At 34.0% G+C, this 17,774-nt stretch overlaps 1 protein-coding gene and 1 long non-coding RNA gene across 5 annotated transcripts in view; one reads left to right on the top strand and one right to left on the bottom strand.

Annotated features, from left to right (window-relative positions):
- Positions 1 to 369: 369 nt before the first annotated feature.
- Positions 370 to 16,079, bottom strand: TRMT10A (tRNA methyltransferase 10A). 4 transcript variants are annotated; one of them, XM_017511372.2, is made up of 8 exons: positions 15,904 to 16,079; positions 11,650 to 11,857; positions 10,509 to 10,671; positions 9,799 to 9,870; positions 8,627 to 8,701; positions 6,558 to 6,707; positions 3,682 to 3,787; positions 370 to 2,118 (listed from the first exon to the last, which is right to left on the bottom strand). In XM_017511372.2, the coding sequence occupies exons 2-8, from the start codon at positions 11,832 to 11,834 to the stop codon at positions 1,853 to 1,855; spliced, it is 1,017 nt and encodes a 338-aa protein (XP_017366861.1). In that variant the 5' UTR covers positions 11,835 to 11,857; positions 15,904 to 16,079; the 3' UTR covers positions 370 to 1,852. The 4 variants fall into 4 exon arrangements, with proteins under 4 accessions (XP_017366861.1, XP_017366862.1, XP_017366859.1 ...); XM_017511373.2 differs by lacking the exon at positions 15,904 to 16,079 and adding an exon at positions 15,528 to 15,694; XM_017511370.2 differs by lacking the exon at positions 15,904 to 16,079 and adding an exon at positions 15,528 to 15,658 and having other exon boundaries at positions 11,650 to 11,844.
- The window catches only part of LOC119468546, a 12,442-nt gene continuing 10,628 nt past the window's right edge, over positions 15,961 to 17,774 (top strand). The window contains exon 1 of the long non-coding RNA XR_005197240.1: positions 15,961 to 16,044. This is a non-coding gene — a long non-coding RNA (uncharacterized LOC119468546). The remainder of the gene's footprint in view (positions 16,045 to 17,774) is intronic.

The raw sequence follows: 17,774 nt of genomic DNA, 5'->3' as shown, positions 1-17,774 counted from the left end.
CCACCAAAAGCCAGGAAGAGGCTAGGAAGTATTCTTTCCTAGGGCCTACGGAGGAACCATGACCCTGGGACATCTTTATTCTGGACGTTTAGTCTCTGGAACTGTTAAGAGAATAAATTTCTGTTGTTTAAATCCACCTAGTTTGTGGTAATTTGTTACAGCACATCTAGGAAACGAATACAGGGCTTTTTATAATTAACAAAAATTAATCTTTTATTTGGAATGATTTTTTCCCACCTTTCATAATAAACAGTGCCCTATTCTACATAAAATAATTTAAGTAAAAGGCATAATATTTCATGATGATAAAGCACATTTACTCAGAAAAACATGAAACTTTGAAAAATATAACTTAAGACATAAGCTTTGTTATTTTAGAATTGTAGGGCTTGTCTTTACTTACATATATTGCCTACAAACCTTACCTTAAAGTAGGTAACTATAATGAATTACTAAGAACAAAGGAACAAAAATAGACAGCAAATATCAATACTAAATCCAATAAATTTTCTATTGTGTGTATATATGTTGGTATGTAACATATATAGTATAAGTTAAGCACTTTTAAAATATATATAAATATAAATATAACTTTTATATATTAAAAAGAAGACAAAAGAATAGGAACTAGTTTTACCCAAACTCAATGAAGGCTACTAAAATCCTTTAGCTGTGACAGAGACCAATCACTTTACCTTACACATTAGGAAACTAAAACAGTTCCCTTTTACACTATTCTTTCTTGTCAGCATTCCCATACAAATGTTTAGCTAAGGATTTTTGTACTTAATAAAATTCAAATTGCTCTTAGTGTGTTCAACACAACCATTCACAAGTAATACAGATATATGGCAAATGGCAAATCAATCACATTATCAATAACTGAGAACCATACATGATCAGGACAGATATAAATATATTTACATGCATATTTTCACATGTATATGTCATTTATAGAAGCATACATTAGTGTGAATATTCTTATATGAGAAGAGGCAGATGTACATATAAACTTTATTCATCTTAAAAGCCAACAAATATTTAAAAAAAAAAATATGAAAGAAAAACACAGCTGCTAAGAACTGTTTCATTTTAAATGCAGGTAAAGGCAAAATTGATCTTTTAATAGCAACAGCATTATAAAATAATTTAGTCTGCAAAATTCAATTTTATAATTGAAGTAACTTATCACCATTGTAAGAACTAAACAAATGAATTAAAGAGATTCTCAACTCTTCAGTAATTACTTTAGAACCACAAAAAGGCATCACAAGAAGGAACAGATATGCACTCCACAGTCCAAAAGGAATGAATTATTAATGTCTACTACGCTGCTACTTCTTCCTAAAATTACTACATTTCTTTCAAATAACTAAGTTAAACATAAAAGCTGCAAATAGACGGGAATCTACCATATACAACATTCTGATAGATTGACAGTATATTTATGAATATGTGTCCTCACAGATGTAGACAATAGATCATAAAGATGTTGACAGGACTACAAAATAATTAAACTGAAAAGTCAGAAGGCACATTCTAAAAAATATAAAATGAAAGAAAATGAAAATATACTAATAAAGTAAAATTATCTAGAAACTACTATTTGAGGCTTTAAAAACAAAAACAAAAACCCACATACACATTTAAATCTTCTTATGCAAAATCAAAAAATATTTTCTTACAAAGTTTAATGGGCTTTTTTATTATCATTTAGCTCCAAAAAAAAAAAAAAGTTTTAAAATTCACAACAGAAATAAGGGAAAATAAAATTTTCTTCCAATTTCAATATTCTATATAGTACCTCACCTTCTCCTAATTTTTCCTTAAACTAAAAGGAAACCAGGTAATATTAGTGTGGCAGAGAGTTGGCTGTAGATTCAGTGTGATTTTCCTTATCCTGCTTTTCTTCATGTGGTGAATCTGGTTCATTTCTGCTATATTCCTCCTCACTGGAATCACTGTCCGATCCACCTTCCTCCACCCTGACAGACTGCTTGTCATGAGAACTTTCACAGGCTTTGTCTGTGGGAACAGCTCCTTTCCGCTGGGGCAAGACAGTAAAAAATGCTTCTTGCCAGTCTCTTGTTTCCAGGTATTCCAGAATAATCTCAAACACTGCAATAAAGACAAACTCCATACATTTCTTAGCCAAGCTCATCACAATGCTGCATGCTGTCTTTTAAAATATATTGCCTTTGTATTAAGACTCTTATTTTGTCCTAACAACTACGGTACTTTGTTCTTATCTCTTCTTTCTATTGTCTGTCAAGGCCAATTTGCCCCAAGGTCCTCCAGCCCAGTTACCTATCTAGCTTTTTCTCAGTTCAGTTCTTAAGCACTCAGAAATTTACCAGTATCTCATGTCAATTATAATCAATAAAGACCTTTTCAGTTTCTCTCCTACTGTTTTTTGACCCCTTCACATCTTTATCCTTTACAAGTTAACAACCTGGTTAGCATTTATTTAACTTTCTTCATGTTTCCTATAAAGAGCCATTGACACTAGGGGCTCCTTGCCTGCTTTTTTTTGTCTTTTCTTTCTTTTTATATACATTGACTGTAGTAAAGAGTCCCAATATTGTCTCTGGGGTACTCTTACTTCAGCATACTGCTGAAGGGCTAACTTGAATTACTTTGTGGAAAATGTAATTTCCACTATATATCAAAGGTTTTAGAGGCAATTCCTTTGTTGAATCAATAATTTCATTTATATAACTCCCTAGAACCTGCTATATAGGAAGTATTTAGTGTATAAAAATCGTTTAATAAGTAGTCGTGTATTGACTTAAAGAATTTTTTTAAAGCAAAGTCTAGGCGAAGACAGGTACACGAATGTCTATTTTAATGTTATTTGCAACAGTAAAAAGAAAAAAAACACGATTCAACCACGGGAGAATGTTTAAATTTTTGTATATTAAAATGATGGACTACCATTTTTAAAATAAATAAATAAATAACTTATTTTATTTATTTATTTATTTATTTATTTATTTATTTATTTATTTATTTGAGACAGGGTCTCACTCTGTTGCCCAAGCTGTAGTGCAGCGGCACAGTCATAGCTCACTGCAGCCTCGACCTCCTGAGCTCAGGTGATCCTCCCATCTAAGCCTCCTGAATAGCTGGGACTATAAGCGCCCACCATCATGCTCAGCTAATTATTGTATTTTTTGTAAAGATGAAGTTTCACCATGTAGTCCAGGTTGTTTTCAAACTCCTAGGCTTAAGAAATCAGCCTGCCTGGGTCTCCAAAAGTGCTAGGATTACAGCCCTGAGCCACCGTGCCTGGCCACAATTAACAATGATTCAATGACATGAAAAAATAAAGTGATAAAGGAGAGAAAATATCCCAGATTTACAACATTGTATGTAATACAGTAAAAATCCAATTATGTAATAAATAATAATATATCTGCATAGGAAAAGAACTGGAAGTCAACACCAAAAAGTTAACACCAAATATCTCTGTGTAGTAAGATATAGCTAATTTTTGAATACTTGCATACATTTTCAAATTTTTCTAATATGTCTTATTTCTGTTAAACAAATTATAAATAACTTTTTATAATTTTGTCTCCAGCAAGGTGTAATACTTTCTACCTGTTCAAATACTAAATGTAATATTCTTTCTCACAATGTTCGCTCAGGTATATTTTCAGTTTATCCCTTACAGCTTACCATGATTAACCGCCAAAACTTTTCGACTATTCATCTTCACAAAATTTCCAAGTGGGAGCTGTGCATGATTGATTCCATAATCCGAGGCTTGTTTATATGTGACACCCTAAAACAAAGATACTATGACTTCAACAAGAACATTAAATTATTTTAAGGCTCTGTAATAGTATAAATAATTTTTAGAAAAGATTTATAGTTTAGAAAATGTACAGTTCAGAGAATATTATCTGAAGAGGGGTATGTATGTGTTTTACTGCTCATTTGGAAACATTCTCTTGACAATAAGTATAGTCAATGTTTAGAGCATTTGTTTTAATCTCCTCAAGTTACAAATTAGGAAACCAAAAATATTATGTTTCCTGCCCAGTTACAAAGCTCCTCAGCAGCAGAACCACAAGAAAAATCTGCTCACGTGTCTCCTGACTCAAGTATTAATTTCCCCATTCTACCCTGCCTTTATCTCAGTTTAAAATAAAGTCCTGCACTGCATAACAAAGTTTCAGGCAACAACAGATCTCATATACAGTGGTGGTCCCATGAGATTATAATGGAGTTGAAATACTCCTGTCACCTAGTGACTATGGAGCTGTGGAACATCATACTGAAATGCATTACTCGTGTTTGTGGTGATGCTGACAAACCTTCTGCTCGTCACATCAAAGTACAGCACTATAATTATGTACAGTAAATAATGTTTGAGAATAATAAATTATATTACCAGTTACGTATTTACTATACTTTTTATCATTAGTATACTTCTCCTACTCTTAAAAATAGTTACATATAAAACAGCCTTAGGCAGGTTCTTAGGAGGCATTCCAGGAGAAGGCACTGTTACTATAGAAGATGACAGCTCCATGCATGTCATTACCCCTAAAGACCTTCCAGTGGACCAAGATGTAGAGGTAGACGACAGTGATATTGATGATCCTGACTCTATGTAGGCCTATGCTAATGTGTGTGTTTGTGTCTTTGTTTTAACAAAAAAGTTTAAAAAGCTAAAGAAAAAGAGAAAAAAAATTTTAACTTTAAAAAGTTAAAAAAAAATTAAGAATAGAAAGAAGCTTATGGAATAAGGATATATGAAAGAAAATATTTTTGTACAGCTGTATAATGTGTTTATGTTTTACGCTAAATGCTATTACAAAAGAGTCTAAAAGTTTTAAAAATTAAGTTTATAAAGTAAAAAAAGTTACAGTAAGCTAAGGTTAATTCGTTACTGAAGAAAAAAATTAGTGTAGTGTAAGTGTATAATATTTATAACGTCTACAGTAGTACACAGTAATATCTATGTCTTCACATTTATTTGCCACTTCCTTACTGACTCACCTAGAGCAACTTGCAGTCCTGCAAGCACCACTCATGGTAAGTGCCCCTATACAGGTATACATGAATTTTTAAAATCTTTTATAATATTTATGTTTAAATACGTTTAGAAACACAAAGACCATTATGTTACAACTGTCTACGCTATTTGGTACAGTAACATTCTGTATAGGTTTGTAGCCTAGGAGCAATAGGCTATGCCATGCAGCCTATGTGTAATAGGCTATACAGTCTAGGTTTCTGTAAGTACACTCTATAATGTTCATATCGCTTAATGGTGCAATTCTCAGAACATACCCCCATCGTTAAGCAACGTATGACTGTATTTAAACTGAATTCAATTATGTAACACTACTTTATACAAATGGCAAAAACAAATTAAATGAAAACTTGAATTGAGAAATTTTAAATAACAGATGATGTTTTATTTTTCCCTTTCTATAAATTAAAAAAATGCTGAATATGAATTTTATCTCTTGCCAAAATTAAAATCCTTGAAGCCTATGTCTAACCAGAACTGAAATGGTCAACAAACAGAGTACAGGAGAAAGAAAAGCTCATTTCTCAACTGATGGTTTACATATTTGGTGGGTGGGGGGGCAAATAATTAGTAGATTGAAGTAGGTGCTTTTGAAAACAAAACTGTTTTAGTTCAGAGAAACAAACATGAAAAAATATGTGGTTCTATATAAATAACAAAACAGAATTTTTCCACTAAGAAAAAAATAAAAAGGCTAAAGATCATTCTGATAAAATTCCCTATGATGCAACAGAGCTGCAACTGTCCAATTGGTAGCCATATGTGATTACTTAAATTGATTACAGTTTATAAAATTCAGCTCTTCAGTCATACTGTACACATTTGTACACACATAGTGAAGAACAGAATTTTGTAAATTGTAATCAATTTAAATTTAAGTAGTCACACGTGGTTACCAATGGGACAGCTGCAGCTCTATTGCCACAGAGCTAACATACTGGACGAGCAGATATGAAAAATTTTGCATGCTGCAGCATTGCCGGTGAAGTATAAAATGACATTTTCTTTTAGAAAGTGCATTTCTGTAATTTTTCATCCAAATAAAGGTATAGATGGGAGGAGAGAAAAGTACAAACGTAAGAGAATAGAAAAAACATCTCATGAAAATAACATATTTAAAAACTAGTTTAAATTCCAATGGCTTAGCAACTGATTAGCAGCAGTATCTCCTATCAATAAAGTGTAGTGGTTAAGCATGTAGACTTCAGAGCAATCTGCCTGGTTTCAAATAGCTGCCTTGTCACCTACTACTACTGATTTTAGACTTAATTTCTCTGTGCTGTGAATTTCTTACCTGTGGAATGTAGATGATAATAGCACTAAACTCACTGGGTTGTAATGAAGATTAAGTAAGCTAATGTATGTGAAATACTTTGCTTAGCTCAAAAGGTGACTGACATATAGTAGGCACTCAATAAAGATCAGCTATCATTAGTATTACTGTTACTTTCAGGAAAAGCTGAAATAGCAATTTTAAGTAGCAAAGGCAAAAATAAAAATTTAATAGTACCTTGCAATGGTTGTGATCTACTAATCCTCCAATCACATAGGCCTTTGATTCATCTAATTCCTTCAGTATATTAGGTGAATCTGATGTAAGATAAATCAGGTCTTCTTTTTTTATGAGTTCACTGTAGTGCTCTGGTTTGATATGGATATCCTTTAAGACACAGGGGAAAGACGTTACTAATTAACAGGATCTTATGAATATTATCTACAAATGATTATTCTCTTTTCCCAAAACAAATCCATCCAAAAACATGTAAAATGAAGTTCAAAAGAATATAATCATTACAATGCATTATTTAGAATTTACTACATCAATTCCTTATCATCTCACACCTTGATCATTTAAATAGCCTCTTAATTTTATTTCCTCGTTGCTGGCCTGAGACCCCTCCAACCTACTTCCACACATTGATAGCAGGCTCATTTTCTAAAAACATGACTTCCAATGTTTTATCTTTTTCTGTGGAATATAATCTAAACTCTTTAATAACTCTTTCCTGAATATGGCACTAATCTACTTTTCCAACTTTATCTCAGTTCTAACAAAACAAATGCATTTTTACCGCCACATACTTGCTCATATTGTTCTACAACCAAAGAATGCCTACTCCAATTACTTCCTCTCCATCTACATGAATCATGAAAGGGAACAGCTTATAGATTTAATTAATTCCATATATCTGTTGTTACAAAGAGATACACATTTGAAAACTTCTTCACCAAAACTGTCAGATCATGGGTATAAAATTGAACAATAGCTGGCAGTCATGATTTTGCAACCCACACTGACTGCATAAAAGAACATGTATCACCAGGCTCAGATGACATTTACCCAATAACTTTTAATGAAACCAAGAATGAAGCAAAAGAACTCTCTCCTAAAATGTATAATTAATAAATAGCTACTTTTCTGGAAAATGTTTTACTATAAATTTAACCTTTATACTTAATAAGGGCCCCAAGAGGAACCTGATTAATTAGAGACCAATGAAGCTCAAGTCTCTCTGGAAAGCTGATGGTATAAATGATAAATTTAACAAGTCGCAAAATAACTGAAAACATGACTCTTAATTTATTACACTATTTCTTGGAAAAACAGACACAAACATAGGATTTGATAAATATATTGTACTTAAAAACTTAAAAGCCTTTGAAAATGTTTCATATCATAGACTATTAACAAAATAAAAGCCTTCATTATAGAATTAGTGAATCTGAAAGGGAAATTGTGTCACTGAGAGAACTGATTTTGAGAAAGAAAAAAGTACAGGGATAACCCAGGACTTTTCTAAATAGGATCGAGTTCCTCAGGGACTGGTACCAAAGACAACCTATTTTGTCATCTTTACCAATGATTGAGAACAATTTGGTCCAACAGAAAAAACAAAAAAACAAAAAAACTGTGAAGCGACATACGCAATTTTAAATATTCTAGTACCCACATTTTAAAAAGTGAAAATAGGTAAAATTAATTTTAACAATTTATTTTTTTAACACAGTGTACCCAAAATGTTACTATTTGAACATTTAATAAATGTTTTAAAAATTATCTAGGATATATTCACATTCTTTTTCTCTCTTCTGTGGTACTGAGTCTTTGAAATCCAGTATGTATTTCCTATTCATAGCACATTTCAATTCACAATTCAGACTATCACATTTCAAGTTCAATAGTCACATGTGGTCAGTGGCCAGGACAGGGAAAGAAGAAACAGAATGCAGGCACATTTTCAAAATTTAGAGTGATTCCATTTTTATAGGTAACATATAATGTTTAGCTAGTATGCTAGGGAAAAATCATATAAAGATCCTTAAAACTATTTCTTTTTAAAAATATGTTTTAAAAGTTGACAGTAAAATAGGTAAGATTTAATGAGAACAAATACCAACTACCAGATATCTTGCTCCCTTCTTCAGCATCTCCAGTTTGTAATCTTAGACTTAGGTTCAGCCATTACCTCTGGAGATTGTTGTATTAAGTAGCATTATATACAATTTAGGTACAAAATGTAGATCTTTAGAAACATAAAAATACCTGGAATTATGTGAGAATTTATCTGTTTTAATTACCTTCCAGTTGACCCATCCTTTGTCATTTTCATCCATGTTCTTTTTCAGCTGGCCTCCATGGCTTGTCAAGTAAAACTGATAAAAGATTTGTTGGTATAGAAAGAGAGAACAAATATCCATTTGAGTCTAATATTTTATTTCTCTCATTTACTCATCTGACAATCTACAAAACACAAAATATATTTATTCTCATTGATCTAGAAAAATAAATTTGTGACATGCTTTGAGCATACAATAAACTGCGGTAGAAATGGTATGTTTTGTGTGTGTGTTTCATAACCCAGTAGCTGCAGTATCCCATTTACATTTTCATCACAAGTAGTTATAACTTGTCTCTACCTTAATCATCACTTTTCTGCAAACTCCCTGCTTCCATGTCAAGTTCCTATTCTTTTTTTTCTGATACCAGTTTTTTTTTTTTTAAACCAAATGCAGTCTTCATAATTTTTCTTTGATTCTAAACCCTGACACCTATTTAAGTCTCAATCAAGGGTGAGAAAGGGTCTACTACAGATAAAAATGGGAATATAAGGAGTATCATATAAGTGTGGTATGAAACTATAAAACATAAAAAATACAAAAGTCTAAAATTACTATCACTAGGTAAAAACAAAATATCTAACCAAAATATATTAATAGTTCCTGGTTCTTAACATCAGTGAGCTAGTATTAATTTTTAGGTCACCTAGAATTCCAACAGAAAGATGTTATTCTTAACAGTAGCCAAATAGTCTCCCAAATCACTCCTTACCTCAGCTTAAAAATACCTGTCTAAACTTTCAGTGACTCAAAAGAAAACAAAAAACCTTTAAGGAGACAAAATCTACACAACAGATACCACAGCATATATCAAGCAGCCACAGCTTTTGGCCCTGAGAAACTGGTATAAAAAGATATGTATGTCCTACAGTGAAGATATTCAACTACACGGCAATGAAAAGGTCAATTTGTATAAGACTGATGATTACTGGAAAGAGTGTGTCTAAGATAACATACTGAAAGATGTTTAAAATATTTTGCTTTATTTTTGTCAAAAAAGAAAATAATTTTCAAATTGGCATTAAACAAGATTACCTGTAAGCCTCCTGCAAAGACTATAGGAATTATCTATGTCTTTAGCCATGAAAGATATAAAAGAAAACCAGAGTCTGCTTTAAAATCTTCAGACATACCTGCACAGGATGCAGTGCCCGTCGGTTTTCTGCGTAACATCGCTGAATCTGCTTATGAAGTTTCTTAATGTCCTATTACAGAGTTCAATTTTTAAAGCAAAGTTATTAAAATTTTCTATGGCCATTCTGTGATCTTAAAGGAATGGAATACACAGAAGGAATGACTATATACATACAATTCTTCTTCTTAAATACAAATCCATTCTGATGAACATTATTTGATTCCTTACATACTAACAAAATTACTATAAGTTAATGCTCTGTAAGTGACCCATTATTTTATATTTTGTATTTATTTAAAATGCTAGTTCATGAAAACAACTACTCTCTTAAGAAACAACAACAAAACACTTTTAGAGCCATAATATTACTGTTTTCATGTTTCACTAACACTGATAAAACCCTACAGATCTTTATGATTACTAAATGGCTAATTTAGTTCTGTCATCTAGACTATAAAGTGTTTGTCTCTCTTTCCTGTCTGCACACATACAGACACACACACACATACACACACACACACACATAAATATACAAATTCATTATATCAATGAGATTTACTAGCTGATTTAACTTAGGGGAAAGAAATTTGGAAAAACTCAAGATTCATTTCAATGCATAAAGTTAAATAAAAGGGATATTATATATTAAAACAAGGATGATTCGACCTAATTCATATACAAGATTTTTCTGACAACAATTCATGATACCTTTAATACCATTAAGTCATCAAAACTACAGTCAATGATAAGGCGAAGGGTGCTATGAACCACATCTCTTCGAACACGTTTTCTGTCATTTCCATCTGAGTGTGATTCCACTTGACATTGTCGCTCCAATTTCTTCCTCTTGCGTTTTTCCTTCCGCTTTTGTCTAAAATTAGTTATTGAAATAACATTTTGTTATTGTGCATCCAGTTATTCACAAGACTCTTTTAAATAATTACTTTTAAAAACTATCAGGTTAAGCCATAGGAAATTGTCACTTCTGTGACCGTTCAAAAATGGTCAAGTATTACCAGTTTTATACAGTCCATCTAAAAGCTTCAGATAGAAAGGAAATAAGCTTCCAAAAATGATCTAAAGCTTTCTATTTAAATCCTAACTATACCTCCTCAATAGTTTCATTTGTTATTGGTATCATACTATCCATAAGAAAACCTTATAAATACTGACTTTGAGTTATCATGAATTTTACTTTCATCATCCACCTATATAATTTTTTTTGTTTCGCTGTTTTTTTTCTTTTCTTTTTTTTTTTTTTGAGACCAAGTTTCACTTTTGTTGCCCAAGCTGGAGTGCAATGGCGAGATCTCGGCTCACTGCAACCTACACCTCCCCGAGTTCAAGCGATTCTCCTACCTCTGCCTCCTGGGCAGCTAGGAGGTAAAGAAAAAAAGCAAAATAAAATTGTTCATTATAAAAAATTACATACTTTTTCTTTAATTTACACCAACTATAGTTTATTTTCTTTTTGTAAATTTTGGTGTTTATTACAGTAACAAATTTAGCCTAACTGCTTTCACCAAAACCTACAATGGTTCTTCTGGCAAAATCAATGTTAGGCCAAAACTTGACCTTTCTGAGTTGGCTGTTTTTATTCCATAACTAGCACATGGACACTAATTACACTCCTTATACAAGACAGTTGTTTCAAAAATTGTGCTGCTACTCATAACATACATTGTTAACTTCAATTTTTTTCTCTTGCATGTTTCTTTTCACTTTTGTCTAAAATTAGTGATTGAATTTTAAGTAACACAATTACACTTAATATGCCAAAGAGCTATGCAAGGTCTAACATTCCATATTTCTAAATAAAAAGAGAGCATATACATTTTGAAACACATACTTCCGGAGTTCCCGTTGTTCTTCCCATTGTTTCTGTTTTATTAGTTTTTTCATTTGCCTTTTAGATATTGGTTCAGACCCTTCACCTAATCTTGGCTTCTGGCTCTCCTCTTGATCTTCATTTAAGCCTTGCTTTTTGTCAACGTTAGAAGTTTCAATAAATGCTGGCAACATTTCAGATGACATTATTTGGTACCTCTGAAAAACAACTTTTGACATGAACAGATAATTTACAAACACAAAAAAGTTAAAAAACTAAAATAATAGGATGAAAATAAAAATTCAGACAATCAAATGCCATTTATTGGTAAATATCATTTAAATGCCATTTAATATCAATTAAGTATCATTCATCAGCAATGCTAGCAAAGGTCTGAAGAAATGGGGGGTTCCATATACTATTGGTTAAGTTTCTGCAAAGAAATTAGAAATGCACACAAAAATGTACACAAGAGTAGAGGCAATACAGTGTTATTTTTAACAGTGAAAAGTTAGAAGCCGCTTGAATGTCAATGAAAGAAAACCAAACAATTATAGTTAATGTATAACACAGGCAAGGAATGTGAAGAAGCCAGTAAAACTTATATATCCAAAATTATTTAATAAGGGGAAATGGGTATAAGTTAAATAAAATCAAAGAAAAAAACATATATACATTATGACCAACTTTTTTAAAAAAAGTATACACACAGACATGTTTAATTCTTACCTATGGTTTTATGCATTTTCTAAAGTTTATGTAATGAAAATTATTGTTTTTAAGAAAAGAAAAAAATATTTTAAAGATAAAAAGCATCTTTTCTGTAGTCTTTTTTAATGCTGTCGAATGAGGGAAATTACAAAAAGAAAAAACTGATTTTTAAAAATGAAATCAATAACCAGGAAAAAATTCACTTGACACAAATTAAAAATAGGGAAATCTGAAAATGACTTTAAAGTAAATTTGGCTGAGATATTTCAGAGAGGTCATAAGGAAATAAGAACTATAAAAACAAAACAGAAAATTGTGATACAAAAGCAGCCTTTCCTAAAAAGCAAAACAAGAATCCATGAAAAATAACAATTTGAAAACCAGAAAATGAAGACATAAAAAGTTCAAAGGAAGAGACAAACTCCAGATTATTTGGCGTGCCAAGGGGTAATGACGATTTAAAAGATATCCTGACAATCTGACTCGGTATGCAGACAAAAACAGAACAGAAAAATAATATGGAGGAGCAGTTAAGACTTGAATAACAGAATGAGAGGGACACAGGGAAAAAGGTAATTCGAGATAAACATATATATAGCCATGAATGCATTCATTACTTTTTTTAAAAAGCTAGGAAGTAAGGTAAGCATTCAGTGTAAGGAACTAGATGTGGGGAAACTGAAAAAGCCTAAAAAGACTAGAAGGAAAAAATTTAAACATATATATTTTGATTCGCAGGCTCACTTTTTACTTTCTTTCAATATACAATACATTAAATAAAATTCAGCAATACAGGTATCTAAAACAATGCCTGGTGGAGGAAACTTAAAAGCACAATTAAAATTCACAGAAAACAAATTGCTCTCTTCATGAAATAAAAATTAATATTCCAAGAGAGCACATTTCCTTTTATCAGTGGTATCATTTTCAGTTCTCTATTTTATTCAACAACTGGATGTGTTGATTAGCTCTATGTATGGATTTTTTTTTTCTTTTTTTTTGAGTCTTGCTCTATGGCCAGGCTGGAGTGCAGTGGGGCAATCTCGGGTCAGTGCAACATCCGCCTCTTGGGTTCAACGATTCAACTGCCGCGGCCTCCTGAGTAGCTAGTATTACAGGCACACGCCACTACGCCCAGCTAATTTTTGTATTTTTCGTAGAGAAAGGTTTCACCATGTTGGTCAGGCTGAGCTCTAACTCCTGACCTCGTGATCCCACCGCCTTGGCCTCCCAGAGTAATGGGATTACAGGTGTGAGCCACTGCGCCTGGCCTAAGTGAAGATTTTTTAAAAAGCAATGTAACGTTTTACAGCTCATGTACACCAGGGGGAGCATTTGCCTTTCCTATCTAAGAAGTCTTTAATTTAATTTGACCTGTCATAGCATTGTAATGTTTCAGTCTCTCAAATACAAGGAAAGGTCATAGGCTGGCTAACATCATCATCATCATCATCTTTTTTTAAACTATTCATAATTAAGAAAACGCACTGTACTAAGTTTTTAGATTTTAAATAAGCTAGGTGCATTGAGACAATGGAATGCAACAAAAATGATGCAAGCTTGATATACATTATTCCTTATAGCATACAAATATATCTACCGACTCACACTGTCTACACTATACAATAAGTATAGTGTATAACTACACTGCACTATGTACTAGCATGTTCAGATTACCTGTTAAGCAAAACATAGCACTTTATTAGGTATACTTGCTTTCTAATTGTTTTAGTTTGGGCAATAACGTATAGAATTCTATAGTAGAATTTTGCATTCCTTTCTCACATGCAGTGATGCTCACAGTACATTTTCATTCATTCAACCAAGTTCACCAAATGTTCAAGAACGTATTTTATATTAACTATAAAAATACTTGTGTGAGGCCGGGCGCAGTGGCTCAAGCCCATAATCCTAGCATTTTGGGAGGCTGAGGTGGGCAGATCGCCTGAGGTCAGGTGCTCGAGACCAGTCTGACAAACACGGCAAAACCCTGTCTACTAAAAATACAAAAATTAGTCAGGTGTGGTGGTTTGGACGCCTCTAATCCCAGCTACTCGGGAGGCTGTGGCAGAAGAATCGCTTGAACCTAGGAGGTGGAGGTTGCAGTGTGACAAGATCGCACCACTGCACCGACAAAGTAAGACTCCATCTCCCAAAATATATCATATATCATATATATATAATTTCACACAAATATATGGATATATGTGTGAAATTTTACTTAGCAAAAATTTTAAAAATTACTAGGGTTCATTCGCAGATACAGGTTATCAGGTGGGCTTACAAACTATCTCAATCTTCCTTGTATTTCTGTATCTTAGCACAGCTTAAGGCAAGGAGGATACATCTTAAATCAATGAAGACTAAAAGAAAAAAAAAATTTTTAAAACTGCATAAGTTTTGAATTGGGATAAACAATCGTGGTAATTTATGACAGTCTCACTTCCAGAAAAATCTGAACGAACGTGAAAATAATGCAGAATGGAATTAATGACTTGATAGTGACACTTTTTTTTTTTCTTTTTTGAGATGGAGTTTCGCTTTTGCCCAGCTTGGAGTGCAATGGCGCAATCTCGGCTCATTGCAATCTCCGCCTCCCGGGTTCAAGCAATTCTGCTTCAGCCTCTCAAGTAGCTGGGATTACAGGCATTCGCCACCACGCCCGCCTAATTTTGTATTTTTAGTAAAGACGGAGTTTCACCCTGTTAGGCTGGTCTCGAACTCCTGACCTCAGGTGATCCACCCGCCTTGGCCTCCCAAAGTGTCGGAATTACCGTCGTGAGCCACCGCGCCCGGCCAGTAATGCCCTTTTAAAGACGTGCTGGCTAAACGTGGAGCAGCGAGAAGCCCTTTGTTCACTTCAGCAGTCAAGCCTTTTGGGCAGAGGAGATTCTTTCAGAAAGTGACAAGTAACTTGTCTTCATATCTTTAAAAAAAATCCCCAAATTGAAAGTATGTCAGTGAAATCAAGTAACACTTCGATCTTTTCAACAGCTCACAGCACCTGCAGCAGCTTCCCCTCAGGCTCTCTACATTTCAGAGGGCTCAGCCACGTCAGCCCCTCCCAGGAAAAATAAGGTAAGGCAGCTTTGTAAAGCCTACGGTCTCTAGCCACGAAGTGGCAGGGGCATAACACGCTTTCCGGCCCTTTAGAGTACAGATTTCCCTCTCATTCTTTGCAAACTCACTTTTCACATACTACGGGCCGACTGCAACCCCAAAACACACGCCGACTGAAAAGGCCCCACCGTGTGGGCGGAGCGTCGCCCAATGTCCCTTCTAGGCTCCCCGCCAGCGAACGCACTCCAGGGGCGGGATTAAGCTGCCGCTGGCGAACCAGAGAGCAGCTGAGTAGGCCGCCGGGGGGGGGGGGGGGAGTGGGGAAGCGCTTATCCTCAACGTCATTTCCTTCAGCAACAGCGCCGCAGGCAACCACTTCCATACTACCGCTCCACTCTCCCCCGGAAGCCCTTCTTGCTAGTCGAGGGCTGCATAGCACGCGCACCTTTGCGCCCGAACAATACCCAAGTTACGGCGACCGCCAGCCAGTGCCAGGACACTTACCGAGCTGAAGAGTTTACAGGGAAGTGAAAGCTAAGAAAAAAAGCCTTCCTGGGTTGGCCTGGTTACCGCTCCAGCTTCCTTCCACAGAAACTTCAATTCCCAGAGTCAGGGGCGGTAGTTACACAGTGGAGGGTACGGCGGGTGCGTCTTACGTCATCTAACTGCGCCAATTTCGAACCCGCAGTGGGAGAAAGGGGAGGGGTTTGAGCGGGGCGGGGTCCGGAGTTAGGGTTTTGGGAGTAGGATGTAGTTAGTTACAGTGATGTCTGTTTTTTCCAGTTCAAGAAGTAAAGTGTGTACCTGCACACGTGCACTCATTCATATATTCTTGTGGGGATTGGGTGGAGGAATTAAGAGAGTCCCACTGTTAAAAATGCAAAACATGAAACAAGGCTCATAATATTTCTGTGTTGAAAATGAGAGAAAAGCATCTCTTGCCTAAATTATTATTTTTATTTTTATTTTAGCATAGTAAAATTTACATTTATTTAGGAAATTCCTAACCATCCAAATGGTACTTCCGATTTCTAAGATGCAGAACTTTTTTTCTTTTTAAAACTGCTGTTGTACCTCAGGAGATAGGAGAACAGATACTTTTATATGCCGTACATTTATTTTTAGGTGTAAAGATTTATCAATTGCCTTTAATACAAGTTGGTATAAGGAGGGCAGTACATTTAGTGAAGAGAGCTCTATTTAATAGGGGATTGTAAAGATTAAATATATATGTAAAGTGTTTTGGGGGCTGTAATTTGTTTAGAAATGTTTGTTATTAGAAACAGCTGGTTTTTGTTTGCTGCTCTTGTACCTTGTAACTGCTTAATTTATTAGCGTTAGTTGTTTTTTCTTGAGTGGATTCTTCAGGATTTTCTGTAAGTAGAATCACGTCATCTTCAAATAGAAATAGTTTTACATCTTCCTTTCCAGTTCAGATGCCTTTTGTTTCTTTTATTTGCCTAATTACTCTGATTAGGACTTCTAATAATGTTGAATATCAGTGATGAAATTGGACATCCTTATTTCTGATTTTAGGGAGAATGTTTTCACTATTTATTGAGTATGATGTTAAGTGTGAATTTTTCATGGATGTCCTTTATTAGAATAAGGAAGTTTTCTTCTATTCCTAGTATGGTATGTTTTTTTCTATGAAAGATTGTTGAATTTTGTACACTCGTGTGTGTGTTCATTCTATTAATGTGTTGTATCACATTGATTTTCTTATTTTGAACTACCCTTACATTCCTGGGATAAATCACACTTGGTCATGGTATGTAAGTCTTTTAATGTGCTGTTGAATTTGGCTTACTAGTATTTTGTTGTAGAGTTTTGAATCTGTCTCCATGAAGATTTAAGTAGTATGTAGTTTTCTTGTGGTATCTTGTCCAGCTTTGATAGAATGTGTTATAAACTATTTCTTCCTCTTGTATTTTTCTTAAGTTTGAATAGGATTGTTGTTCATTCTCTTTTACATGTTTGGTTGACCTCGTCAGGGAAGCTGTCTGATTTTGTACTTCTCTTTGTTAAGAAGTTTTTGATTATTGATTCAATCTCTACTTGTATTAGGTTTGTTGAGATTATCCATTTCTTCTTGAGTCGGTACTGGTAGATGGTATGTTTCTAAGAATTTGTTATTTATATATTTATTTAATTTTTTTTTTAATAGTATACATCTTTTTTTTTCCCAATTTATTTTATTGCATTTTAGGTTTTGGGGTACATGTGAAGAACACACAAGATTATTGCATAAGAACACACGTGGCAGTGTGATTTGCCGCCTTCCTCCCCATCACCTACATCTGGCATTTCTCCCCTTGCTATCTCTCCCCAGCTCCCCACCCCCCACCGTCCCTCCCCTATTTCCCCCCAACTGA

The sequence above is a fragment of the Cebus imitator genome, unplaced genomic scaffold (genome assembly GCF_001604975.1).
Source record: "Cebus imitator isolate Cc_AM_T3 unplaced genomic scaffold, Cebus_imitator-1.0 Scaffold447, whole genome shotgun sequence".
NCBI lineage: Eukaryota > Metazoa > Chordata > Mammalia > Primates > Cebidae > Cebus > Cebus imitator.
Note: the sequence above shows the minus strand (reverse complement) of the source record. Positions and strands in the feature narration are given on the sequence as shown.